Source organism: Pyrgilauda ruficollis, unplaced genomic scaffold, assembly GCF_017590135.1.
Source record: "Pyrgilauda ruficollis isolate IOZ18807 unplaced genomic scaffold, ASM1759013v1 scaffold35, whole genome shotgun sequence".
In the NCBI taxonomy this organism is placed as follows: domain Eukaryota; kingdom Metazoa; phylum Chordata; class Aves; order Passeriformes; family Passeridae; genus Pyrgilauda; species Pyrgilauda ruficollis.
In genome coordinates this window covers 1,570,363-1,597,898 of record NW_024524934.1, presented here as the reverse complement: position 1 = coordinate 1,597,898, position 27,536 = coordinate 1,570,363, and the positions used below count along the sequence as shown (strand labels likewise).

The following is a 27,536-nucleotide window of genomic DNA, read 5'->3' as shown; positions in this document are numbered from 1 at the left end:
GAGACAGGACATATATATGTGCATGTCCTGCCACCTGAGCTGAGAATGAGATTAGATTGTTGTGGGCTACCAACTTGGCCCCAGGCAATGAGTGCCAGAAGTGCTAAGTGGCAGGATTAAAGCTGTGCACAGTTCTACTTTTCCCTCCAAAAGGGGATGTTGTACTTCTGGATTTACTGGATTAAGGTTTTTCTGAAACAGGATCGTACTCTTGGGGGAATAACAAACTGACCCTGCATGTTCAGCATTAGGCATTTCTACCTTTCATAGTCATAAAATTCAGTAGGATTTGGCATCAAGATGACAGTTTCAAGCCCTTTAGGTATAGAATTTTCAGCTTAGGCTCATTTCCCATGAGCATGCAGTGACAGGTACACAGGGGTTTGCGATATTTTAGGTAAGTTGGAATCATGGCACCAGTCAGACTAAAAGAGAAACACAGAACCAATTACTTAATGCTTAAACCTACAGGATGGCACATGCCAACTTTAGCCCAAATTGAGAACCTCCAGCCAAGACTTTGCAGAGTCCAGCTTAAGCCAGAGCTCCCACTTGGTGCTGAGAGCCTGAGAGGTTTATTAAGTGACACACAGGTCATGGGAAGGCCAATAACAGCAAAAATAATTCTATTGCAAATGCAGAAAATACCAGTCAAAATGAGCAGAAGTCAAGTGCTTTCATTGCTTGAAGAGAAGCAGTGCAAGGCTGACATCTTTAAAAAATGCGGGGTTACTCTCATGGTTCTCTTACTAGAAGTTTCACTTCCTTTGGGTATGTGGTTATTTCAGGTTAGCACAGCAAGTGCCAGAAGAGAAGGCATTTTATTTGCTTGTAGTTTTTTTTATATTGAATAACAGGCAAGACCACCATGTACTGGAACAAGAGGAGGGATTACAAAAGCCTGCCCTGAACAAAAGGAGCTGTGTGGAGATCTTTCTATAATACAAAGGTTCACAGTAATTCCTTTCCTGTAGAGCCACACTGAACTCTCTGAACAGCTAATATGTGGTATTTGGGACATGTCTAGCCTGATGTGAAAACTCTTTTTGTGGTGATCCAAGGTGATTCTCTGCCACGTTTTGCTCTGTGAAAGGCTACACATCTCTTTAGGAGAAGCGAGTACCTTCAGGTTGTTTGCTTTTTCTGGTTTTGTACCACAGCTCTGGACTCTGCACTGTTCTCTGTGAAGTCAGTTTAGCAGGAATAGGATCTGCTCTGTCATCTTAAGTATCGCCCACCTGTTCTCAAAACCACAGATTTCTCTAAAGGAATGTCTGCAGGTGCAATAGAGCAAGGCTGCAGCAGTCACGTGCCTGTCTGTTTGGAGAGATGAGGCTCAGTTGCTTGTTTGCATTCTTTATATATGACTATGCTTCAGAGAGAGCTAAACCCAGTTTTATTATGTAGAAGCAAAACAGAGAAAATATACAATTGGGACATCATTGCAGTTGTTGGAGTCGCTTTAACGTAGAGGCATGTGGAATCTGCATGATGTAGGCAGCTACTTGCAACGCTATCTATTGAAAAGAGTATGGTTCGGTTATTTAATTATGCATTTTACAAAAAAATCTTTCAACTTTGTGCCATCCCATCATGCTTATTTGTGCTACCCCAAGCTGATCCAGCCATGATCCAAGCACTGCTTTTTGGCTGATCCCTGTAACAGTGGTCTTTCCTGTGGGCTCTGCTGGCTTTTCTGAGGTTAAACAGCACCTGAATTTTTACCATGTGGTTCTTGGCCTCCTGAGCCACAGATGTCACTCTGGCAGAAACTGGCTTAAATTTTAAAGTAGTGTGAGTGTATCGACCTCTGACCTCCCCAGATTATACAAACAGGAAGGGTCTCTCCTGCCCTGGGCCATGGCATGACCCAGGGAAGTTACTCCCGCCTCCCTTGGCCCCGGCGAGCCCCTCTGCCTCAGAAAGCCTGATGCCGAAGGCCACTGCCTTCCAGCAGAATCCCGTTTTGGATGATGCATCCTACATCACTGCGCTGTCATTTGCTTCACCTTCAGTATGTATATGTATATGTATATGTATATGTATATGTATGTATGTATATCTTAACCCCGCAGCTCCAAGGCATTTCTAGGCATCCAGGCATCTCCCACACACCTCCTTGCTCTGCAGTGCTGCTCCGGTTTTGCCAGATGCCTGCTGCCGACTGCTGCGGCCCCCGCCAGCTCTCCCTATGCCCCGCTCTCTGGGAGTTCGGGCACCGCATGGCATGTGGTCCCGGTGCGAAGGAGGAACTGTATTTGCAGCACAGGCCTCCCCATCTCCCTGCCGTACGCGATGCTGCTGGAGGCTCCTTCAGGGATGCCGTCCCGCCAGACTATTATTAAAAGGCCGAAGGAGTCCCAGGCACCAGCTGCGCACTCCCTCCTGTTTTTCCTCTCTGTGCCGGCCCCCTTCCCGCCGGAGGTGCAGGCTCGGTTGCCGGGGGCTCCGCCGAGGTTTCCCAGGGCTCAGCGGGGGCGCTGGTCCACCCTGTGTGCTGCTGGCTGCTGATAGCCCGGCATTCTCCCTGTCCCTGCCTCAGCTGGCCGGGACGGAGGCTTAAGGAAAAAAAAAAAAAAACCTTCTGGGGTCACTGCGAGGAGAAAAAAATTCCTCGCTATGTCTGCGGTGTCTACGAAAACGTCCCGAGAAGGAAGAGGAGGATCCCGCCCCGCGGGGACCGCAGGGCTCGGCGCAGGGGGTGGGCGCTGGCTGCGGGGCCGGGGCGTCCCCCCGCCTTTGGACGGGAGGGGCTCTGCCTTCCTGCGGAGCCGAGAAGAAGGGGCCGAGCCACCCTGCTCCCCGCCCCGGAGGGGTGAGAGCCGTCCTGCTCGGCGCCGAGGGCTTGGCGGGACAGGGTGCCCGGGCCGTCCCCTCGCTGCGGCCGCCGTCTATGAGGCACTAGCGAGCCTCCCTCCAGCGCCGGGCGGCGACACAGCCCCGGCGGGCAGGGCCAGGCCGGGGGGGGCGTGCGGCGGGTGGCACCCCCCCTTCTCTCTTCCTCCTCCTCCTCCTCTTCCTCCTCCTCCTCCTCTTAACTTGGCCACGGCGGCGCGGGGCGGTGCGCTTCGCCCTGCGCCGGCGGCGGGGGATGTGCGGGCGGCGGCGGGATGGCTTCGGCCGTGTTTGAGGGCACCTCGCTGGTGAACATGTATGTGCGGGGCTGCTGGGTGAACGGCATCCGGCGGCTCATCATCAGCCGGCGGGGCGACGAGGAGGAGTTCTACGAGATCCGCACCGAGTGGTCGGACCGCAACATCCTCTACCTGCACCGCAGCTACTCCGACCTCGGCCGCCTCTTCAAGCGGCTCCTCGACTCCTTCCCCGAGGACCGGCCCGAGCTGTCCCGCTCCCCCTTGCTCCAAGGTTTGAGCAGCCTCCGCGGCCCTGGCGCTCTGCTCGGCGGGCGGGTTTCGGCCGCCGCTTCCCCGGGGGTGGCGGTGGCTGGGGAGGACGGGCGTTTTTTTTTTTTTTTTTTTTTTTTTTTTTTTTTTTTTTTTTTTTTTTTTTTTTTTTTTTTTTTGACTATACATTTGGAGCCGAGGGCTCCACGCAGGACGGTGACCCCAGTATCGCTGCTGCTGTCTCCAGCTGCGCGGCTCCGGGCTAGGCTGGACTGGGGGGTTGGCGCTGCCCCTCTCCAGTGCCTCCGGGCTCCCCGAGGAAGGGCTGGGGGGTGATTGCCAAGAAAAAGGGTGTAGCTGAAAAATCTCCGCTTGTTGGTATGTTGTTTGCCACAAGGAGAGGGCGAAAAAAAAGGGATGCGGCGCTTGCCAGGGGACGGAGCAACTCTGGGAGCTGGCATAATTCCTCGCATAACTTCTGCGAAACGGGAATTGCAGCAGCGGTTAGTAGAGACGTCTGTTCTCTTCCAGTTTCTGGAGTGGACTAACCAAACTCGAGGGATGTTGTCCATGCTCAGGCCTTGCTGTGCAGAAGCAGGATGTACCCTAGACGTCTTGCGGGTTGGGTTTAGTTTGTTTAATTGTTGGGGTATTTTTTAGATAGAGTTACATGTTCTACTCTGACGTATTTCAAGTGTGCAGAGTGGTGAGGAGCATCCAGTCATCTGAAAATAGGTGTATGCCTAGCACTTCCAGTCTCCCCACTTGTTTGAGTTACGACATTCATTATTTTATTGAACAGGAGCAGGGAAAAGCCGGTATTCTGTGCATGATTTTCGCCATGAGAGGCTGGGAGTTTTCCCCAGCTCTCTCTTAGCCTCCCACCTTGCTAGTGGGACCCCTTGCGTTTTGCTGTTCTCTGAACTGGGTCTCCACCGCTCATAGATGTGTAAACCCGCCGGACTTCGTTCCTGGGCCGTCCCTGTGTGACAGCGAGCTCTTTTCCCTGTCGGTGGCGATCTCTCCCGGGCTGCCTCCCCAAAGATGTTTCCTAACAGGTGTTTATAGTGACACAGGTCTTTTTCCATGGTCCTGTCAGATCCCTAACCTCTGGTGGTGGGCTTGCTTTGGGTTTTTTTACGTGCCTCACATTAAAACGCTCGTACCTTTCCCTGTCCAAGCTTCCATGTGAGGCGGGAGCCGCAGCCCTCCCCGGCCTGTGTCCCCGGGCACTGGGCTCTCCCGTCCCCGCTGCCGGGAGGCGGCAGCTCGGCAGCCACCGGCGGGCCCCGAGTGCCCTCTGCAGACGGCGGGCATGGGCGCAAGGCGACCGGGGCGGCCGCAGCCCCGCAGCCCCGGCTCGCTCCGGGGTGCGAGTGGGAGATGTTCGCAGGGCTGGGTGCCCCAGGGGAGCTGTCTCCTCCCGCCTGGGTGCAGGCAGGGAATGGGGCTGTTCCTGCGGAAGCCAGGCCGCGCCTCTTAGCCCAGGTGTGATTTTTACTAGTGCTGAGTGGCAGTAAATTCTCAGTAACACGGCCTTCAAGTGTATGGATCACCTGGCCCACGGCTTTTGAGGATGCTGGGTAGGTTTGGAGCGAGCCTGTTTGTGACCTGCAGGGCACGGCGCCTACCGGAGTCACTATGGCTATAAATGACGTCCCAGGGTGGCGGTAGTCCTTCTTGTTGGCTTTATGGGGCTCTGAAGAGTAGCTTGGCAGCTGGACTGGGGTGTGTACTGTGTCTGGCTGCAAATGGCCTCGATCCTTGGCCTGCTGCCCCTCCCAGTGCTCCTTCCCCATTGGTTACACACAGGAGCTGCTGCTTATACTAAAGCCTTTCTCATTCCTCAGCGCCTCTCTCAAACGAGCGTGGCTCCTCTCCTGTCTCAAGGCCTGCCAGAGCTTTTACAAAGTATTCAACTCTTTTCACTTCTCTCTGAAGCATTATTTGTGCGGTTTCAGCCAGATGGGATTATAGTCCCTTGCGCTGGCTTTACTTGACAGTCCCAGGTAGATACACCATTCATGCATGAACAGCTGGGAAAGATTAACCATCCTCAGCCTGTGTTGCTCAATCTCTGCCTAAAACCTAGAGCCTTGACTTGCCTTTATCTCAGGAACAGGCACACTGCCTTCATTGGAATGGGGAATGAGCAAAGCATCAGTTCAGGATTTGAAAAATTGAAACCTAATATAAGCAGATTATGATCTGTTTAGCTTGTTGAAAGGGTGGGGGTTAACTTTGCAACAGAGGCAGAATAAAAATCAGGAGTAGTTTCTAAGCAATTACAGCATGCGTCACAATTTCAGCAATTCTCTGTTTGAAATTATGCTGCTCCTGCTCTAAAGAAAATTACTTTGCAGAGTATGCTTCTCTGCCTAAAGAACACTTCATCATACCAACATTTTAAATTGGCTGGCCACAGCCTCTGATAACTTGACAAAGTTGAAACATAAAAATCTCATTTAACTAAGTGACAGTGATGCAAAGCTTTGCATGTAAAAAGAGATTGCATGGGACATGTCCAGGCTTTAAAAAATTCTTGGGGTAAGCATGGTTTCTTAATTGCCATGTTTAAAAGCAGATGTCCTGCTTTCTACAGTGAAGCTCAATGTACTTAACCCAACAAAAACACTTGACAAAAGCCCATACTTGTGTGTGTTAGCATTTAGTCATGTACATTTGTGTGTATTTACATATATATATATACACATATACACGCAAATGTATTTGCATATGTAGATGTGTGTATGTGTATGTGTGTGTGTGTGTGTATGTGTGTGTGTTTATTTATTTATCTTGGGCTTCCTGAAAGAAGGTGAATATCAGCTGTGCCTTTTATCTGGAGGAAATGATAAAGTGTTGCAAGCCAAATTTGCATTGCATTGAAGGACTCCAAAGTCCCTACAGATTTGCCTAAGGAGCATTAAAAGGACTAGCATTATCCTACAGCTCAGTCAAGCTGCAGTGTGTTACTTTTAAGGGATATGACTGAGAGTGGAAGCTTGAGCTATTTGATGTTATTAACTTTTTAAACGAAGGTTGTGGTTATTTTAAAAACGTCAGCAAAAGAGTTGGTTGTTACCCTTATTGCTGGCTTCAGCAGACAGTTCATGCTGTGCAGGAGTGTGCTCCTTTTCTTGCTCAGCATGAGAAAACCATTCTCTCCATTCCTTTCTTGATCCCTCATCTTCCTGGACAGACTTCCACAATGCTTTCCCCTTCCTTATTTGTTGGAGCTGCTGAGTGCTTTGAGATTGCAGAGGAGAGGATGGGAGGTGTAGCTGTCTGCAGTGGCTGTTCACCTTACCCTTTCTTAGATAGGAGAGGAGGGGAAGTCCCAGGGGGGAATTAGGGCATTCCCACAGTTTTGTCTTGTCTTTGGTAACTAGTAAGAACACGTGGCAGAGTGCATTCTGCATCTGGAGTGTACACTGATGCTAAAGGCCAAGGACGTTCAGCAACACAAGACATCTCACTAGGGAGCTGGTAAACAAGGTTAGATAGGTGCATACCTGCAGGGTGACTAAGTATGATTCACTGTGATGTTGCCAGTAACTTGCTAGGATTTTTTTTGTCTTTGAAATCTGCCTGTCCCTTGCTCTAGGCAAATTTACAAAGGAGGATCACAGGAGAACATGGGTTCGTTCACTCCTGCAGTGAACACAGCCGAATGTTACTAAACTGTCTGTTTCTCTATGCAAAGTCTGCTTTTGAATTTAATCAGTTTTCTTGAGAAAGGCAGAGCTACGGACTTAGAAGCTGACTTAAAATTGATGGAAATAGAAATAGTTGTTGCAGACCAGACACCAAAACTGACGTATACATCTGGAAAAGGACTCTTTCTTTCCCCAACCTCCTCCTTTCCTATTTTCTCTAAATACCATTTGTGAGGAGGTCTCATCTAAGGTTTATCCTTGAACTTGAGCCAGCTTCAATACAGTCAGCAGTCACACACCTCCCTTGCCTCTGACTTCAATGCAGGCAGAATCAACCCCTTAAGGAAGCCAAAAGAGCACATTAGAAGCCTTTCAAAACTGGGATTTGTTTTGCCTTTGGAGTGGCAGGGTGGTTTCTGGCAATCCTCCTCTGCACTTGTTTGTTACCTTTGTTACCAGGACAGAGGCTCAGATGCTCTTCCAGTGTAACTATTCATATTGTACCTACCTGTAGTGCCTGGTCCTGCTTTGATACTCTGAGCTGCCAAATCAGAAACCCTCTGACAGATTTATTTTATTACTAGATGGGCCTCTCTTCCCAAAGTTCTCACTTTCCTCCTTTCCGTGCCTCCTCTGACTCATTCTGCCTTGTTGTGTTTTTTTTTCCCCTTACTCTTCTTTCTGTTATTTCCTCTCTGTTCCTTTTCCTCCAGGTTTCCCTTACCGGTGTGCTGCCATCCATGGTTATTTACGGCTCTGCAGAACTCCTCTGTTCCCTTCCACCTTGCAGATGCTCAACTTCTGTCCATCCATAGAAGTTTTCTAGTAGTGGTGGAGATTTCCCAGAGAAGCTTTGCCCCTTTATTTTGCCTTGTAGCAGACCTGAGTGGTGCCTCACAAAGACTAGGCTAAGCTCTAGCTCCAAGCCTTGTGCCTGCCTCTGGGGTGGCATCCTCCTGCAGGAAGCAGGTGATCAGCTGTTTTCCATGTCCCAGTGGCTGTGCACTGGGAGAGAAGCTCCTCCAGGGCTGCCATTGGAGGGGTGTGCACAGCACAGAGGGCAGTTCCCAAGGAGCCAGTCCAGGAACATTGTTTGCTTGCAAATGCCATGTTCATAACTTAGTTTTCTATATGCTGCATTATAGCATTTTTGTTGTTGTTGTTGTTGTTTACAAGACCATCTGGGGGTGTGATTTATGAGAAGAGGGAGCTCTACAGAAGCAGCATAGTGGTTTCTACAGACAGCAGCTGTTTCTGGGTGCTGTGACAATACAGATAAATACACTGCATCTATTGTGCTCTTTTCATTGTTGACATTGTCAACAGTTCATTAGTGGAGCTTGCTCAGAGCTCCTGTCTGGCAGACAAAAGATGCAGCTCTTGGTTATCAGGCTCTAGCAGAACTGTATAACCAAAATTAAGTTTGTGGCTTCTGGGTTTGTTTTTTTATCAGCTGAATTTCATGGTTCATTTGTAATAATGGAGATAAATGGAACTGACTGTGTTGTTATAAAGCTAGACACAAGTTGCCTTTTTGTGGTGAACCAAGGCAACGTGTCAGGGAAGTTTTTGGTGGAAAGGAATGGAAATGAGGTGTGTTTTTCATGACAGCTCTCGCCTGATAAGAAATCAGCACTAAAAATCATTGTAGGAGCTTGCATTTTTCATCAGGTTTTGACTGCTTTGTTCACTCCTATCTTATGCTTCTTTGACATCTTTTTCTTTCTTGGGCTCATCAGGCATCAAGACAGGGAACTCTGTGGGGAAAGCCTGTCTGCTGCGTTCTGCCACCGAAACATGCCTTTTCCATTCCAGAAATCCTGGGAGATCCCATAACTAATAATACAATGTGTGGAGAACCCATCATTTTGAGGGTCTGGTTTTCTCTGCTTTTAACTTGCCTCCTTTCTTTGCATGGGTATTCGAGAGTGCCTGTGTCCTCAGGTCATGATTACTTTTGCTTTGGGGGATTTCAGACAGTTGTTTGGACAGGACTTCTTCCCATCCTGCATCTGCTTCATATGAACTGCAAAAGAAGAAAGGTGTGTGAAAGGGTTTCAAAAGCTTTCTCTCTTTCTGCATCAAACAGATTTATCTCAGTATCTTCAATATATTTGCTACTACCTAGCGGAACTTCTGAAAATATGAGTGACTCACATGCATTTTGTGTACTGATACCTCTTTAAAAATTTTGGTCCCTGTCATCAAGCTTAAGAAGGGCAGCACAATGTGATAAAAGTAAAAAGTCCACCTCCCTACACCCACCCCTCTTTTCAGCTCTGCTGTTTCCTTTTAGTTGCTCCCTCAGTAATGCCACCAAGAGGGATCTTGTCAGCAATATTGCATTGATAGCAAATCCTTTGTAAAAGCTGTAGTGACTCCTGTCACATGAGATGGATGAACTCCCCCACAAGGGGAAGGGGCAAGTGTGTCTGCCCCAAAAGAGAGGGGTTGAAGAATAAGGCGAGAGGCATCAAAGAGGAGTTGCTAGAGCCGCCAGTCTTAAGTCAGACCAATGCTGTAGCTAGCTCTAGGATCCTGTCCCTGGTGATGAGAACCAGATGCTGCAGAAGACAACATAAATAAAAGGCAGAGAACAAAAAAATGACAGTCCTGGTCTCTAGTAATTGAAGATCTGACATCCCTGATTGCCTGTAATTATCTGCCCTTCTCTGGATCTTATCAAGTCTTTGGACTTAAGGGATCCCTGTGGTGTTATTTCTGCAGTTATTGAAGAAGAGTTGTGTGAAACAAGCTTTCCCATCTGCTGGGATTTTTTCATTTCCTGTCTTTACATACCCCTGAGTATTCCTTTGCCCTTCTAGCAATCTTTTATCCTTCTCTCCTTCATCAGAGAGGAGGCAGCTGTTAATGGGAGCTGGTGTGGCCTTTTCAGAATCCAGCCTGAGGTGGCTAATGCCACAGTTCCCAGGTGGCAAGGTTGAGGGAACACGTGTTTGTGGTGAGGAGGGATCCTACCTGGGCAGGTGCTAGGAGGAGCGAGGTATGGTGGCCATGAAGCAGGGGAAAATGACAGCTGAAAGATCTGAGATCCAGTTAAGCAGATGGAGGAGTTAGGAAGCAGTGCAAAGCAGCAAAACAGCAGAAAAAATGGGGCTGAGTTGTCTGTCATCTTTCAGCCCTGATCCATGTGCCAGCTGATTAGCTTCAGTTTCTGCATGTTTCTGTGGAATATCTGTCTGTGGGTCTGTTCAGAAGTCGACTAGATATGGTCCCTAACAGACTGATCTGACTTTGGACCTGGCCCTTCTTTGGATGGATCAATTTAGACTCTCTAATTTAACATTATTCTCTAATGAATAGGACCTTCCTGCTATTGCTCCATCTACATCCTGGATTGTGTGTGTGCACAAGGCTTAGAACATATCTGAGGGCAAGGAGCTATAAGGGAAAAGGATAAAAAAGTTTTAGCACCGCAGTGGTAATGAATGCTGTAACTGGGGAAAAGGGACACATCTCTCTTTGAAGTCTGGTCAGGAGAGACAGCAAAGTATCAGTCTCCCATGCAAGGCAGCTTATATGTTTTTCCTAAAGATTTGAAATCCCTAACTGCTGCTTGGGGTCTTGTGCAAAGAGAGAAGGATGGACTCATGATTTAAATCTATAAGCCACAAATCTTTCTTGCAGTGTAGATTAAGAGAACACAGTAGGATTTCTCTCTGGATTTATTTGTTACTCATTTTTTCCCTTTGATACCTACTCTGTTGTCTCCCTGTAGGGAATGGAAAGACAATTAGATGTGAGGGGTTCACTGCATATCTTCGTCTTCATATGCATACTGAATCACGCAGCATTTAGGACTATTGGCATTCCACCTTGCACGTATCTTCAGAAAATACACCTTGGCTTCTGCTCTTGATCGTTTCCTGAATGTATAGAACTGATTTTGAGAAAATAGGGTATCTCTTGGACATTCTTTGCTCCTGTCCTGACCACAAACATGAGGTGTAGTCCTTCAGATTGGAGAGATGGGGTTTGCCTACAGTTTGGTATCACATAGTGACTTGTACATCTCCAGAAAAACAGACTTCTGTGTGTCATCATTGACATGACATTACAGAAACATATTTGACTTGGGCATGAACTTACTCTTCCTTGGAGGGCACTAGCGGATTTTTGAGACAATGCTTGTTGTGTACACTGACTGTGAGGACTGCTCTGTGATTTCATTATGAACCATGGAGCACATGCTGAAATTCCTGTCCTGCTTCCTGCAGTAGAAACATGGGGTGCACTATCTGCGGTTTTCAGAATGTCATTAGTTGCAGATTTGGTGGCTCACATAGCAGTAATAGGACAGCCCTACCAAGGCTTGTGTGTTTACACCAGGAGTTGGCTCTCTGTTCCTTCTCTGCTGCTGAGCTCGTTTCCTGCCTGTGTGCAGCTCTGGGCCCCTCTCCCACGCTGTGAGCCAGCGTGCCAGGTACACAGCTGCTGGCCTGCTCTCCCAGCCTCCTGCAGCTGCCCCGGCACCAGGGACCCAGGCAGGAAGAAAGCTGCAGGCTTCTGGTGCTGCTTGTGCCATACTTTTCCAGACACATGTTGCTCTGCGCAGAGTTATCTACACTTGGTCTCAAACTGAAAACAAATCCTTTTCAGTCTTAAGTCCCGGGCTCTTGGTCTGGAAAGGGGCAGAGAAAATGTCAAAAGGATTGAATGAGGTCACTGATTATGTAATACAAGCAAAGCAGTCTCCCAGGCACAGGTGAGTGCCGCACTGGGTTAGGCAGTGTCATCCCTCCCGTCACCCAGCCTGTTGGCTCCCCTGTGTGCAGGGGGAAGGAATCTTAGAAGTTTGTGGTATTTGGCAGCAGGGTTTGTGGCAAAAAAAGGAGCCCTTTTACGTCAAACCCTATAAACATAGGTGTTTATAGCATTTAAATCACTTGAAATAACAGCTAATTGTCCAAGCACAGTATAGGTAACAAGACAGAGAGCAAAGTTTTCCTGGGAGGAGTGTGTGCATGTTTTCCATTAGCAGTCCAGACAAGGGCCAGAGCTGAGAAAAGGCATGAGAACAGCCTTTCACCATGACCTCACTAACAAATTTCCCAGCTCTGAGTTCAGCTCTGCTGCATGACTGAACAAGTGAGGAAAGCACAACTGGTTCCAAGATACTGGCTGCTTTACTGGTATCTTATTTTTATTTTATATCAAACAGAGTAAGGGTTCTTGGATAGTAAAAGCCCCATATGGAAAAGCAGGCTATACATGTATTTATGGCCCGTGGGCAGAGACAACAGCCTGGGGACATGTTGCAGCTGCTGTATGGATGCTTCATATGTGGCCAGGGGGTCCCACACGCTTCAGATGCATCCACATTTTGGCACATTTGTGTCAGGGTTAATGAATGGTGGGGGTGCTGGGCTCTGTCTGCAGTGTCAGCTGGCATGTCTGTGTGTCTGTTTGTTCAGGCGTTTCCAGCGTCTGGAGATCCTGCATCAGTCTTTGGCATTTTTTTTTCCTCTTTCTTTCTGCCTCAACAAATCTTCCAAACAGGAGAAAGAACACAGGCAAAGGAGAAACCCCCACAAAGTGAAGGATAGGACTGGAAACTTGGGTACAGTTCTGTTCTTCTTCGGTTCCTTCTTTACACAAATTCTGGCTCCTGCTCAAACTTAATATAGTGCCTGGGTGTGAAAGGAGCTTGGATGGGGCATCCTCACCTACAGTCTCTTGCTTCTTCTCTGGAGTCTGGGGTTTCCTGAGGTGAAGCCTTTGACAGGAGTGGTTTGAGGTATTCCCTACTGCTCACCTAATTGTGCTGGCAAAGCAAAAGCAGCTCTGTGTTGTGGTGTGGGAGAGGAAATGAGGTGCAGGGGATGGTGGGAGCACCTTAAACCAGTGTTGACACCAGAGACTTTACCTTGTGAAACCCCAGTGTTCCTCATGCATGTAGGTGCTGTGGTTGATGGCAGCAGCCGGTTAGAGAGTGCTGAAAGGGATAGAAAGGAAGGACCAGGACCTCCACTCCTCCTGGCTGCTTGGGCAGGCAGTGCCTCACTTTGGTTAGTGTGGCTGTGTGGTTGGGAGCAATCTCTCAGGTTGTGGGATCATGGTCTATGACTAACTGAAAACCACAAGAGCATCTGTTAACTTTTAAAAACAGAGACTTGTAGAATTAAGATAAATGAGGGCCTTACAAACTTCATGACAATTGCAGAATAAATTACAGGCTTAAATATATGTATGTAAGGCCAGTCAAGTAGTTTCTGTTTGTTTGGGTTGCAGATGTATGAAAAGAAGGGCTTTAGCCTGGCCAAATTGAACTCCCTGTATGGGGAATTTATCCAAGGTCAGCAGCCTTACGCCCCAAAGCTGCACATCTGCAATCACTGAGCACATATATAGGAAGCTGTCCAGGCAGATGTATCACCCTCCTTCCTACGCTGTCTGCTTTTTGGTTTTGATATTACTGAAAGCTTCAGTAAGAAACAGTTTTTATGGTGTCAGATGTTACAAGTCTTCTGTGCCAGTTTCCAGGTTGGAGTGTGGATTTACATGGCTGGTGTCTTTCCAAGAGGTGGAAGCAGATAATATACCAGGGCTGGAAATTCCTTGTGAACGCAAGAAGCTGTAAAACCTCCCACGGGGTGATCTGTGACAGTGCAACAGGCTGACAGCCTTGTCTGACTTCTTGGTGAAGCATAAAAAGACCATGTGGAGCTGCAGATGCTTTCCCTGATTACTAATGAGAGAAATCCTGACCGCTTGGCTGGTTTTCTTCATGGGATGAATGCTCAGGGTTGTTTCCGAGGTGGCTTTGGTTTTTGTTTTTTTTTCCTCCCCCTCCCAGTCTGAATATCTTCATTTGTTTGAAAGTATCTCTCTTCCTGGCAAAATACTAGTTCCAACAGTGCATGCTTCTCTGGGAAATGGTCTGAGATCGAGGGCAGATTTGAGAGGGAGCAGCTGAATGCTGAATCCCTGGTGGATTGGAGATGAGGTGGGAGCCACAGCTGGGCAGTCTCTGCTCTGACTATATCAGTGTTTATGCAGAGTGGATCAAGAGCAGCAGGAGAAGTGGAGGCACCCCATGGCAGCTGGCACCAGGGTGGCTGGCTCTGTTTTCTCTGTTTTTTTGATGTGGACTGCAGCACGGCCAGCAGTGTGTTTCTAACATCATGGATGGGTGTCTGAGCTGTGGGGCCATTGGCAGCTTCTTCCTTCTTTTAGGGAAGATGACAGCCCTTTCTTTGAAAAATTTGAACTCAATCCAAATGTGGGATGGGAATGTATTTGTGGAGGGGCCAAGCAGATCCACCCAGGCCTGCACCCCATAGTTAGGATGATGAAGGGTGCTGGAATGCAATCCAGGTCTGTATTGTCAAGCACAGCCCAGCTAGTATGCAGTCTGTGGAGCCATGCAGATGAGTTTATTCACATTTACAGCCTTTCAGAGAATTTCCAAGCAAAGCTACCTGACTGTAGTGTACACCAGCCAAAGCAAGACACACAGCACCTCCCTTATATGCCTGCTAGGATGCATTGCTGTCAAGAGGGGGGGTGAGTTGTACCGGGGTGAGGCAATAGCCATGCTGAAAAAACAGGCAAAATGAAGGACTGTTGAGCAAGAGAAAGGCTTATACAAGCAGGGGACTTTTGTGGGACAACTGTCAAGTAAACCCCGTTGCTTTGGAGACAATCTCTGTTTTATTTGGAGCTGTAACTGGAGGAGAGCTGACAGCTTCCAAGTCACACTTTTGTCTGGAAAGTTTCTGTGGGATTGTATCTTGTTGGTAGCAAACAAGAAGGACTGGTGCAGAATGAAACTGTTTGTGGATACTGTTCCCACACTCCGCATATTTGATGGCTCTACATTTGTCTTTTGATTAGGAAGATGCAGATACACTTACTTTAACACAACTGTAGTATACTGAAGTGCTTTGTCACAGACTGCTTTGCAGTTTTTTAATTTTGATTGTTCTGATTTATTGTATCTTTTCCTGTTTCTGTCAAGGACACAGGGAAAATACAGCTTTTTGTTCATTTTTTGTTTGTTTGTTTGTTTATTGTGGCTTCTTATATTTAATAATTTCTCTTAGGTATTTCATTTTCATGAGTGTATCCTGCTCCTTGGAAAAGATGCACAAATGTAGAAGTTAAATAGTGATTTGATTAGAAAAAGTAGGTTGCAAATATCAGCAATAAAAGGATCACTAGAGGGATGTGAGATCTTGGGATTTACTTCTCCTCATATGCCCCATGCATGCATCTACATACATACATGCAACCTGTGCAGTATTTCCTTCAGTCTGCTAGAGGAGGGGGAAGTTAGAGTAGTCCTGCAGGTTATACATACAAAATACAGTATCAGTGTTTGAGATCACCATACCAAGCAATTCTATATTGCATTGTAATGCATTATTCTGGATATTGGGCAGTGAAATTTCAGTCTTAATCCCTTCTGCAGCACTGTGATAATTCAGTGACTGAATAGATTCAAAAAAAAAAAAAAAAAACCCTAACAGTTATCTTGCACTTGAAAAACATAATACTGACAAATTTTCCTTGGACCACTCACTGGGGCTTACAGTCAGAGAAACACAAAACTGCTCTCAAAGCCTTTTGTTTAGCTTGTGGGGATTTTTTTCCCCTCTTATCTGTAGGAAGTGTCTTTTGGTTTTCTTGGGTTTTCTTTTGCTTTTTATTTACAGGAAAAAAAAGGATGAATAATGGTTCTTGGAAGCAGAAAGTGGGCTGTTTAATTATCACTGCTGGGAATGCTGTGTAGTGAAACTGTGGGTGAGGGAGTAGGTGGTTCTACTTCTGCTTGTCTTGCAATTCCTACATATGGTCATAAACAGCTGAGTTTGTGTCAGGCTTGCAACTCTGCTTGTAAACTACACCCACCTCAGTTTGGGGTGCACGCTTTATCATCAGCTGGTTTAAAAGACATTTCTGGAAGGCATATTTGAGGTTGTTCCATGTCTTCCTGAGGGGCTGCTTTTGGCTGCTAAAGTGTGCCTAAGTGTGCTTTTGTTTATGCTTATGATCTGTTTACTTTGTTTCTAGGGCTCATCACAATAAAAGAAGCCCATGATATAGAAGCCAGACTTAATGAAGTGGAAAAGCTTCTGAAGACTATTATAAACATGCCCTGGAAGGTGAGTAAGCCAAGTTCCAATTTAGCCCAGCTTGACTCCTCCTTCGTGGTGACATGCACTCTCATGCAGATTAGAATGTGATGGGCTTTGCCAAACTCTGAAAGAAGCAGCAATTTATTGAGTAACTTGGAGAAATGCTGAGTGCCAGAACTGTGTAATGATGCCTCCAAGCTGTCACTTATAATGTCTTTTTGTCATACTATGAAGGGGTGGAAATGGAGAAGAGGGACAAAGCAAACTACTGGTTAAAAATGGATGTCTGGTTTTTTCTCTCTCTTTTTAAGTATTCAAGGTCTGAAGTTGTCCTCACATTCTTTGAGAGATCTCCCTTGGACCAAGTTCTAAAAAATGACAATGTCCATAAAATTCAGCCAAGCTTTCAAAGTCCAGTTAAAATATCAGGTAAGAATTGTTATCTACCTGCAGTTGGCACAAGAATTGAAGAAAGAAAATTACTTTATTTGCTGTTCCCATTATTATTTTTCTATCGACAATTCAAAATGTAGTTCTCAATAGTGCTTTGTGATATAGAACATATAATTTTCCTTGATATACTGTGCAAGGTGCATTCAGGCAATAAAGTGGCAGGTGAAATGGGTGGCTAACAAATGCAAAGCAGTGAATGAGAGGAAAATGCAGTCCTTACTGCACATCATCACATATGATAGTGCTGTTAGCACTTAGAAAGGAGATTTTGAGGCTATTGATACAGTTCTGTGAAAGGGTAATCTTGGTGTCAAGAAATGTGCAATATCAGCAGTGAGAATATTAGGTATTATTAGGAAAGGAGAAGGAAACAGAGGAGAAGAGCATAGCCCCCTCTTGAATACAATATGTACAATTTTGGTTTCTCCATCTCAGGATATAATAGAATTTAAAATTATACAAATAAACAGTGAGGATTCAAGTTGTTGAACAGCTTCTCTAAAAAAAGGGTTAATTAAAGAAGGACACCTCCACCTATGAGAAGAGATGACAGACTGGTATGATGGAAGTCCACAAAGCTGCGAATGGAAGGAGGTCAATTACCCTGTACTTCTTATGAAACAAGAGCTATAGGTTATCCAATATCATTGCCAGACAACAGGCTTTAAATAAACAAAAGAAAGGTTATAATATTGTTTTGTTTCCATACAAAGCATAGTTAAGGAGTGGAACTCATTGTCATAGGATATGGTGGAACTGAAAGCAGAAGTGACTTCAAAAGGGAATTCAAAAGACAGGGGAGTGGAGGACAAGTACATTGAAACCTGTCACAGGTGGAGACATAGGAAGTTCTAAACCACAGATTGCTAGTGGGTAAAGTGAAGAGCCTATCCTTGCCTATTCTTTTAGCCTTTCCCCTCTTCATCTGCTACTGGCCATTGTCAAAAGGTCTGTGAGCTTCTGGTGTGCCTGGTTTTGTATTTCTATACTGAAACACTTGTTTAAACCTAATGCCAACTCCTGGTTTTGTGTCACTACAAGAGCTTATTTACAGTTAATTGAAGTGAAATACTACATAGTTCTTCAATGTTTATAATAACTGGTATCAGTTTTCTTTGGTGCTAACAAAACTATCTCAGCTGAATAATAGCATGTTTTCATTCTAAATTATTGTTGGTAGTGACGAGTCATACCTAATTAACTGGAGGAAGATTCTCCTACCTATGCAGCATCTTGTGGTAATTAATTTTCATCATTCAAGTGATTGCCATTAATGCTCAGAACACAGGTGGAAATTAGATGTTAATTGATATTTGCCTCATCTGGATGTTGCACAATGGAAATGGTTCGGTGTCTGGCAGCACTGTCAGTAGATGGCAGTAAATGATAATGGGTAAAGCAGTTCATGCAGCAGTGAAATGCTGCAACTCTTAGGTCAAGTCAAGGACACTGGGAAAATACTGACATTCCTGTTACTCATAGTGCAGCTATCTACCTGGCTCACAGTCTTGGAAAAGCAGACAAAAATCTTTTGTATTCTCTGAAAAAACAAACTGTCCCCCAAAAGGTCCTGCTCAGAGTGGTAGGTGATGGAGAAGAGAGAAAGGGCTGCCCTCTAAGATGAAAGCTGAATTTGAATTTATATTGTAAATCTTATTTTACAATCATACAATGATGGCTCAAGATGAGTCATGTGAAATGTGATTCTGCTGGGGTTCAAGTGTTTTCACAACCCCCAAATGTATTCGGCTAAAGTGAGCTGCAGTAAAATACGGCATGAAAATCAAAGATGAGTCTCGAGAAAGATATGGAAGTGAGTATTGGCTTTACCTTAATGCAGGAGCATGTAATCTTAAAAAAAATTACCTCCTCTCATGCCTCATCTCCTGTTCTTTGCTTGAACTGTATATATAGATGAAATTTGTTGGTGTGTTTTCTGCCTGCCATATTTTGTGCCACAGACTAGTTTTTTTTTGTTGTGCTGATGATGCAAGGCTGTAACACAGGGTCACAGTGTCTTGAGGCAGATCAAGAGTTATCCTACTTAAGTCACTACTGATTTTTTTGAAAAGTACATTTATTTTGTCTTGGTCCTAGCTTCATCTAAAATTGTGTGACTGAAAGAAATCCTTGTGACTTGCCTAGTTTGATTTTCCACAGAGCACAGGTGTGCATTAACTTCTCATTCACATCAAATACTGTTCTTTAGTTATCAGTTCTCCCCACGGTAGTAAGTCAGGGGAATTAGGTGTAAATTTTAGATATTCTGTATTGGAGGCTTCTAACACAGTTAGAAACAAATCAGCAGTATCAAGGGCAGTGTAAAACATGGTATTTCTTTATACATCTTAGAGGTTGAATTAACTTGTAAGGTCACTGTTCATTTCCCTTGTTATGACTATTTTATTTTTGCCTAAGCCTAGGACTGTCTAAGAAAAATACAATTATGATTTGGTAGTGGTAGTTGTTTCAGATGCTCTGTGTCATTAATTGGTTAGGTGAATAAAATTACTTGAGCACTGTCAGATTTAAGAAGCTGTGAACCAACTCTTCATTCCTGCTTTCCTGTCATGTGCACGTATCAGTTTATAGCAATGTCAATTACTTATGATACACAGTTGTTTTCCAGCCTTTTTTTTTTAATCTTGTTTTCTTTTTTCTCCCAACAGAAATCATGCGATCAAACGGATTCTGTTTAGCCAACACTGAAACAATAGTAATTGACCACAGTATACCTAATGGAAAAGAGAAGCACCTGGATGTAGATTCAGCAGAACATTTGTAAGTGGAATTTGAGCAAGAGCAATGCTGTCACCTTCACTGTAGCTTTCCCACCCCCCTAGCAAAATGTTATTGTCTGCCTAAGAGCAAGACTGGTACAGCTGTCATCCTGACAGGTTAAAGGTTGCTGGGCCTGATTCCTGATACTTCACAGCAATTTCCTGTTAAAGTGGGTAAAATGGGAGAATGATTGATCCCAAAGTGGTCAATCATCTGTGTATGAAAAAAGAACTGAGGTTGCTGTAGGGGTGCTGTGAAGGGAGAACAGAATTATTTCTTCTCTCATGACTGTGATGAGAGCTGGTTTGAGCCCAAACTTGGAAACTCAAACAGCCTAACAAATGGCATATCCTGCTACAAAGGATAGGAGAATGTCTGGGAAGCAAAACACTGTCCTCAGAGGGGAACACATCCCTGAAAGTAATTGAACAAAGGTCAACAGCTGCTCAGCTGGGACTTGGTAGCGTGTGTATATCCTTAGGGAAAAGGCAAGTTAGACTGGTTTCATTGGACAGTTCTGCTTCCTAATGCATATAAGTATTCTGGCCTCAGAAACCTGTAACCAGAAGGGCTTCTATGGCCATAAAATAAAGCACAAGGAGTTCCATCTCAACATGAGGAAGAATTTATTTGCAATAAGGATAGCAGAGCACTGGAGCAGGCTGCCCAGGAAAGTCATGGAGTCTTCCTCTCTGGAGGCATTCCAAACCCTCCTGGATGTGCTCCTGTGTCACATGCCCTGGGTGACCCTGTCTTGTCAGAGGGTTGGAGTGAATGATCTCCAGAGGTCCATTCTAACCCCAACCATTCTGTGATTCATGTAGGTCTTAAGCCAGTGACTGTATTCCCAGATGGGTATTGATGGAAATATGCTCCTACAGATTTCTGTTATACCAGGTGATTGATATTTCAATGAGCTTCAGGGAGTGAAGTGAGTTCAGGGAGTGAAGGGAGTGAAAATTTTAATATTTTTGATGAGAAATATTGACCTACTTTTTCATTTGACCAGTCGAATGAGGGAAAGAGAATACTAAAAGACTTATGGAGCTTTTAGCTTTGGACACGGTGATATGTCTTGTCATATTTGAAATGCCAGTCTGTAACAAGGTTTAGAGCTTGGCAACATTTTATCAGGGGCTGGAGAATATGTCTGGCTTGAGTGTAATTTCTTGAAGTCTTTTTATTAACTTATCACTTGGTGTTCTGAACCTCGACCTTGCTAACAGCATTTAAGCTTAAAAGATTGTAATAATGAGGCTGAAATGGCACACTAGAGGTAATTTTGTAAGGCCAATACCTGGAAATTAAAATTGTTATAGTTCACAGTGGGTCATACTTTGTACTGAAAGTGACAAATTATAGGAGAAGATTACCAAAGAAAGCCTTTTCCTGCCTTACTTTGATTATTTTTTTTTAAGTATTTAACAAATATTTATAGCTAGTATTGATTTTAAAAATGTGCTCCAGCCCAAGCAAAACTTACAGAAACTTACCTGGGATCAGAAACTACAATCATCTGTCATCCCATTGAAGTCAGAGACTGTTAAGGTCAGAAAATATGAATGTGATAAAAACTGAATGGTAGACATAGTTTCCCATAAGCTGTGGTGGAAGAAATTAATCTAGGGTAACAGCCTGACTTAATTTAACTTTCCAAAGGATGTGAAGTCAAGAGTCAAGAAGTTAATAAATTTCGAATGTGTGTGTTATACAGTGCCCTAAATTTTCCCATCCTGCAGCTGTATTTTATAGCCAAGACATAATAGCCAGGAGATAGTGGAACAGTGTAACACAGCTGTTTTGTAAAAATTGAACCTTTTTCAAAAGCAGAGATTTTCTATAATGTTGTTTTAAATGTATATTATTAGCCCAGAAAGGAAACTTTAAAATCTTTCAAATCCTATGCTGCTCTCTTTCGGTTTCAGTAAAATTGGATTTATGGTGTGTTCTACCATAACTCTGAAATTAGAGTTAATTCCCTCTGGACTTGATATCCTCAGATGGGAATTTTTTCCTTTCAACTGCATTAAACTCTTTATGACTTCTGGGTTTTGGCTGCTGATGGACTTGAATGACACATTTTGCAGAGCAAAGCTGTATTTTTTGGGAAGAAGTGCTTGAAGCTTCAGCAGGAAGTGCTCATTGCCTATACTGGCTAGCTGTGTAGCCTGCAGAGCTACCTGCCCAGTGATGCATCAGCTGAGAAGTCTTATACTTGTTGCAAAATAAACCACAGCACTTTTCCAAGTTGCAGTTGCTTACTCTGTTGTTCTGAAGTAGGTCTTTTCTGCTTCCTTCATTTTCTCTCTGATTTTATTTGGCAGTACAGCACAGTGTTGCAAACTGTGGTGAAGCCAGTGTGTTCAGCATCCATGTAGCATAACTACTCCTTTTGTGTGTGGTTCTTGGAGTGCAGTGAAGTCCTTTTGAAAGAAAAAGGTGGTAAATAAATGCATTTGAACTCATGGTTTGGTTTTGTTACAGAGGTACCTTTCTCTGCAAAGGCTGTTTCCACTTCTGTCTTCTAGGCCAGCAGCAGCGTCTGTAGCATTGGATAAGCTGCCTTTTTGGCAAAGTCACTCCAGTACCTGAAGGAGGCCTGCAAGAGAGATGTAGAGGGAATTTTCATGGGGGCATGTGATAGGATAAGGGGGGTGGCCTTAAGCTGAAGGAGAGTAGGTTTAGATTAGCTATTAGGAAGAAAATTTTTAGATAAGGGTTGTCAGATACTAAAACAAGTTTCCCAGGTTGTGGATTCCCCATCCCTGGAGGCATTCAGAATCAGGCTGGATGGGGATCTGAGTAAACTGACCTAGTGAAAGGTGTCCCTGCTCATGGCAGGGATGTTGGAAGTAGATGATCTTTCAGATCCCTTCCAAAACAAACCATTATATGATTCTGTGAAATGTGGTGACTCAACCACTTTCCTGGGCAGCTTGTTCCAATGCTTGCCAACCCTTTCAGTCAAGAAATTTTTCCTAATATCTAATCTAAACTTTCCCCAGTAGAACTTGAGGCCCTTACTTCTTGCCCTGTCACTTGTTACCTGGAGAAGAGTCTAACTCCACAGCTGGCTACCTACCTTTCAGGCAGCTGTAGAGAGTGATAAGGTCTCTCCTGAGCCTCCTCTTCTCCAGGCTAAAAAACCTCAGCTCCCTTGGGTACTGCTCATCAGACTTGTGCTGCAGACCTTTCCCCAGCCCTGTTGCCCTTCTCTGGACAGGCTCCAGCCCCTCAATGTCCTTCTTGCTGCGAGGGGCCCAGAACTGGACACAGGACTCAAGGTGCAGCCTCACCATTGCTGGGTACAGGGGGACAATCCCTGCCCTGCTCCTGCTGGTCACTGTTTCTGATACAGGCCAGGATGCCCTGACCTTCTTGGCCCCCTGGGCACCCTCTGGTTCCTGTTCAGCCACTGTTGACCAGCATCCCCAGGTCGTTTCTTGCCAGGCAGTTTTACAGCCACTCTGCCCCCACCCTGTAGCTCTGCTCAGGGTCACTTGTTGTGACACAAGTGCAGAACCCAGCATTTAGTCTTATTGGAGCTCATGCAAGTGGCTTTAGCCAATCAATCCAGACTGTCCAGATCCTTCTTGGAAAGCCTTCCTATCCTCCAGCACATTGGCACTCCGACTCAGCTTGGTGTCACCTGCAAACAGAGTGCAAGAGGGTGCACTTGGTCCCCACATTCAGACCATTAATAAAGATATTCAACAGGACTGGCCCCAAAACTGAGCCCAGGAAAACACTACTTGTGAAAGGCTACCAAATAGATTTAATTCCATTCAACATCCCTCAATCTTTGAGCCCAGCCACCAGTTTTTTACCCAGCAAGCCTGTCCAAACCATAAGCTTCTATGTTCCTCTTCTTCTTGGCGAATCTGAGTAGCAAATCTAATGTATTAACAGAGGTCAAAATTATAAAGAATTTTGTCTTCCAACACAAAAAGTAGGCTCTTGCAAAAGACAGTGTGTCTGGTGTGTCTGTCAAGGGGCTTAGAGGAAAAGAAATTAAGGTTAGCAATTCAGGCATTTAGGAATCTGAAGGTCCACAGTAGAGTTGCTGAATTTATTTTGAGAGAAAGACCTGTTGGTAACAGCACAAAAATATTTTGACTGTTGCTGTCATACACAGCTTCTGACTGTGGTAAACAGCCCTGGTTTATTGAGTTTGGTTTTTTGTGAGCAGTCTAGAGCAGTGCTTTGCAGACTGCTGTGCACACACTTCATTTGTGGTGGCAAGAAAAGCTTTCTGCTTAACCACAGCATCTGATGTCCACTGCTTTGCTCCTCACATTCTGCTTGTAGTAACCTATCAGTGAGGCTGGAGAACCACAAAATCTTTGGGACCTTTCAGATGTAATATTGTAGCTTTATGCTGATAAGAGAAAAAGAGCAGTATCTGAGTAGCCTTCTTGACTCCTCTTCTGCTTTTTTCACTCTATCTCCCCACTGGTATTTCATAATGTGTTGTTTCTGGATCACTTGCAGTCCATAAGACAGCACAACATGATCTGTGAAGTATTTTCAAGATACCAAGTCAACTCCCTTGTGCACACACACTCCCTTGTTCCCACACACGCAGGCAAGTAAACAGCCTGGAGGGACTAGAGGAATGAGGGCAATAAACATTCAAAGTTCAGTCTCATTGCTGTTTCATTTAAAGTGAAGAGCAAAGCTGCGGGAGAAAATCCATTAGTTTCTGCTCCAAAAAAATCTTCTCTATTTTGGCTCTCATAGTAAAAAAAAAAAAAAAAAAAAAAAGAGATGAGAAGGACCAGGAAGGAGTATGGAAAAGACAGAACTGTGGCCTTGTGTTGCAGGATGTATAGACCAGGCTATCCTGTAACCCATGATAGCTCTAAATAAAATTTTGGGAAGAGATGGGAGTGGGAGACTTGTCTCTGTTTGCCCTACCACTCTTCTTCAGGTCCTCTGAAATATTTTTCTCTTAAGTCACTCTCGAGGGCAAGGTTAGGGGGTTGTCCAGTTGTTTCACATATTTAAAGAGTCTAATTAGTTCATGTATAGATAAGATGCAGTTTTAAATATTAATTATTTTAAAGCCATCTGTTTGTCTGCCATTCAGAGAACTGCAGTAGGCCAGCTAGGCTGATAAAGGTGTTAGAGACACATGCAGAAAGTGAGAGCTAGGTTAGAATTTCTTTTTCCATCTTTTGCAATTTTTCACTTTCTTCTTCCTTTTATTTCTCACTCTGTCATAGTAAATGAAATTTCTTTCAAAATATTAAAGAGAGAGTTTGACAAAAAGAAACTTTACAGTTCTTCAGACCCCTTTTAGAACTGAGGTGAAATTTGGTCCTTGGCCTGCAGTGACTGCCTTTAACTGCTAGGCTATCCTAGAAAGAAGATAATGTTTCTTACCACAGAAATTCAAACCTTCTTGAAATGGGAATGTGTGTAACTGTGAGAAGTGTAGGTTTTAACAGCTTGATGCCTTCTGGTTGAAAGTTGATATGAGACAGTAGGTAATTCTTGCAAAAGTGCAGGTTATGAAACAGGTGTCGGGAAGTAGGGAAGAAAATACCGAAACAAGTGAAACTAAATTTGGGAATCTTTAATATTTGTAGATTCTTTGATTGTCAAAATCTAAACCTCGTACCACGGGAAGGACAGCTAGACTCTGGAAGAAGGACTCTCTAGTCATTTTTTCCTACCTGTGTTAGACACTCGGCCTCTTACAAAAGCCAAACCCAGAGAAGGGGTGCCTGTGAAATGAAACACTGAGAGCCCAAATTCAGATGTGAAACAAAGGCAGTTTATTTTTCACTTTTATGTGAGAACTGAGGCATCGTGTGTTGTTGACACATGCTGTGGGAACAATATGGAAGGATGTGGACTTCAACTGCGTGATTCACTCTTCCAAGACTCATTTGCTGCTTCCTTCCTTCCTTCCTCGCTAGTAGCTTTGAAAGTTAGGGGTGTCAAGATTACTTGCTTGCATTCACCATAGTTTTCACTGGCCCATGGTTTAGTCATAAACACATGAGTATAGGAGATGAAGGAGGTGTGGATGAAATCAGCTCCAAGTGCTTCTCCCACTCCCTTAGTACTTTTTTTCCCAATTCCTTTGATTTTCTAAATTACTTAATGCCTTTTGGTGTTTTTTTTTTTTTGTTTTTTTTTGTTTTTTTTTTTATCTCTCCTTAGGTTCGAAAGTGTTAGTGACTTTACCTCAGAGCTGGAAGACAGTGATGATCCAACAGCTTATGTCACCAATTTGACATACTACCACCTGGTCCCGTTTGAGACTGATATTCTGGACTGAGGCTGCTCAGGAGTGCAGTCAGCCAGCATCCAGCCAACCTCTTCATCCATAGGTTCTGCTATCTCTGGCATTGCATCTCTGTGAATAAGGCTGTGCAGATAAGACCAACAGCAGGGAAGCTGCAGCAAGAGCACCACAAAGCTGGTTTTGTAAGTGTGGTCCTCCTTTGTGTGTTGTGGAGACATCTTGTAAGGAGGAACCTGCTTTGCTGCTGACAACAAACTCAGTTTCTGTGAAAGCAAGGCAGCAGAGGCTTCCTGGGGATCAAGGAAATCTCTGCGATGTCTGTGGGAATTGCCGCCCTGATGCAGCTGTCAGAAACTTGTGCTGAAGCAGGCACAAGTCACTCGTGCTCCTTGAGGTGCAAGCTGAGTTCCCCTTTTAGGATACCACCAGAAACTTCCTCAGATGGCGTGACCACGATTTTTATGCTTTGTAAGCAAGAAGAGAAGCAAACCAGCTGAACTTTGTCAGTTCCCTCTGCAGTTGCTTAATGGAGGTCTCGTGGGTCGCTTTTTGCTCAGCTACCGGATGATTGGTGCCTTACACGAGATGTCAGAAATACCATTGAGTGCCTCCAGGACACAGAACACACGAGCTGACAGCTTTACTTCTTTTAATCACGGGCTTTTGTATAATCACTGGAAGGGCAACTGCTCTTTCCTGGAATAGTAAAGCAGACAGCAACTGGCATTGCAATGAGCTGTGCATGATGTTTGGGTACCTGGATGATTTCGGAAGTCTGGAAAGCCGATGGGAAAGCTGAGCTGCTCCACTAAGAAGGGTCAAGGCTACAGCAGGCACTTTCATAATATTTTTTCTTTTTATGTGGACCAGCATATGTGAATGGTGCTTACAGATGTTTACATCAGAGAGATAATTCCCTATGCATATTTCTTCCCAGAAGATGGGAAGGAAGACAATGAGATTTATGTTGTCTTTGGACTGAAAAAGAATGATAAGTTGCAGTGTGCCTACAGTGGTAGGAAAAACAGTCTCTCCACTGCCACCCTGTCTCAAGGAGTTTGTCCAGTTTTCTGAGATCTGCCTGGAGGGGTCACGTGCAGGCCTCCTTGTTGTGTAATGCCATGGATTTCAGCAGAGATAGGACAGTGGGAGCAAGAGTGGGATTGGACCCTGCAGCCTCTTGATTGTTGAGTAGTGCAATGTTAATGTTTCCTTGGGGTCTCTCCCTTGCAGAGCACCCTGAATTCCTGGCTCTCACTGTGAGTGCTCAACACTCACCAGCATGACCTTTCATTGAGCTTTTTGCCATCTGTTTGCAAATATTATTTTGAAGGGACTGAAATGGAAAGAAATGCATTTTTGGATATGTTTCTTGGACAAGAGGCTTGCTTGGTCCTGAAGAAGCTGATACAACTCCCTTCCGCAGACTTTTCATTTCTGTCTGTAGAATAACAGTCAAACAGAATTTGTTAATGTAAATAATAAATTATTGAGAATCCTAATTCTTTTACACAGTATGTTTTTAAAATATATTTTAATGAAATAAAATAAAATATAACTCACCTTCAGTACACTTCTGCAGCTTCAAACAGTGCCTTCTTTTTTTTTTTTTTTTTTTTGTTGGTCTTGTTTTGAATACACTTTCCCAGACATGTCATATCCTCTTTCTTTTCCCCATAGTTTCTGAAACATGCTGAGTAATAGCAATTTCTCTGCTCCACATGTTATTTGTACTGCAGACATGGTGTGTATCCACATGGAACCTCTGCCTAGCTGTTGATCTTAGGTCTAGGTGTGTGTGGTTTAATGCCACTCAGCTTAGTGGAAGACTTCTGTATTTTCACTATCATCAGTGAGATCAAATTTGGACATTATTGATTTTGACAATGAAGCAGATTCTTATAAGGTAAATTTCTATAGTAGAAAGGAATATGTCATTACT

At 44.6% G+C, this 27,536-nt stretch overlaps 1 protein-coding gene across 1 annotated transcript; it reads left to right on the top strand.

Annotated features, from left to right (window-relative positions):
* The first annotated feature begins 2,716 nt into the window (after positions 1–2,716).
* On the top strand, positions 2,717–27,157 carry PXDC1 (PX domain containing 1). Its single transcript, XM_041475418.1, has 5 exons — positions 2,717–3,366; positions 16,040–16,131; positions 16,416–16,533; positions 19,227–19,338; positions 25,510–27,157. Exons 1-5 carry the CDS (start codon positions 3,111–3,113, stop codon positions 25,625–25,627), a joined length of 696 nt encoding a protein of 231 aa, XP_041331352.1. The 5' UTR covers positions 2,717–3,110; the 3' UTR covers positions 25,628–27,157.
* The last annotated feature ends 379 nt before the right edge of the window (positions 27,158–27,536 follow it).

Coding starts and splice junctions, on each gene's coding strand:
- PXDC1 (XM_041475418.1), top strand. CDS start 3,111: ATGGCTTCGGCCGTGTTTGAGGGCACCTCGCTGGTGAACATGTATGTG. Junction 3,367..16,039: donor CCGCTCCCCCTTGCTCCAAG/GTTTGAGCAGCC, acceptor CTTTGTTTCTAG/GGCTCATCACAATAAAAGAA. Junction 16,132..16,415: donor TTATAAACATGCCCTGGAAG/GTGAGTAAGCCA, acceptor TCTCTTTTTAAG/TATTCAAGGTCTGAAGTTGT.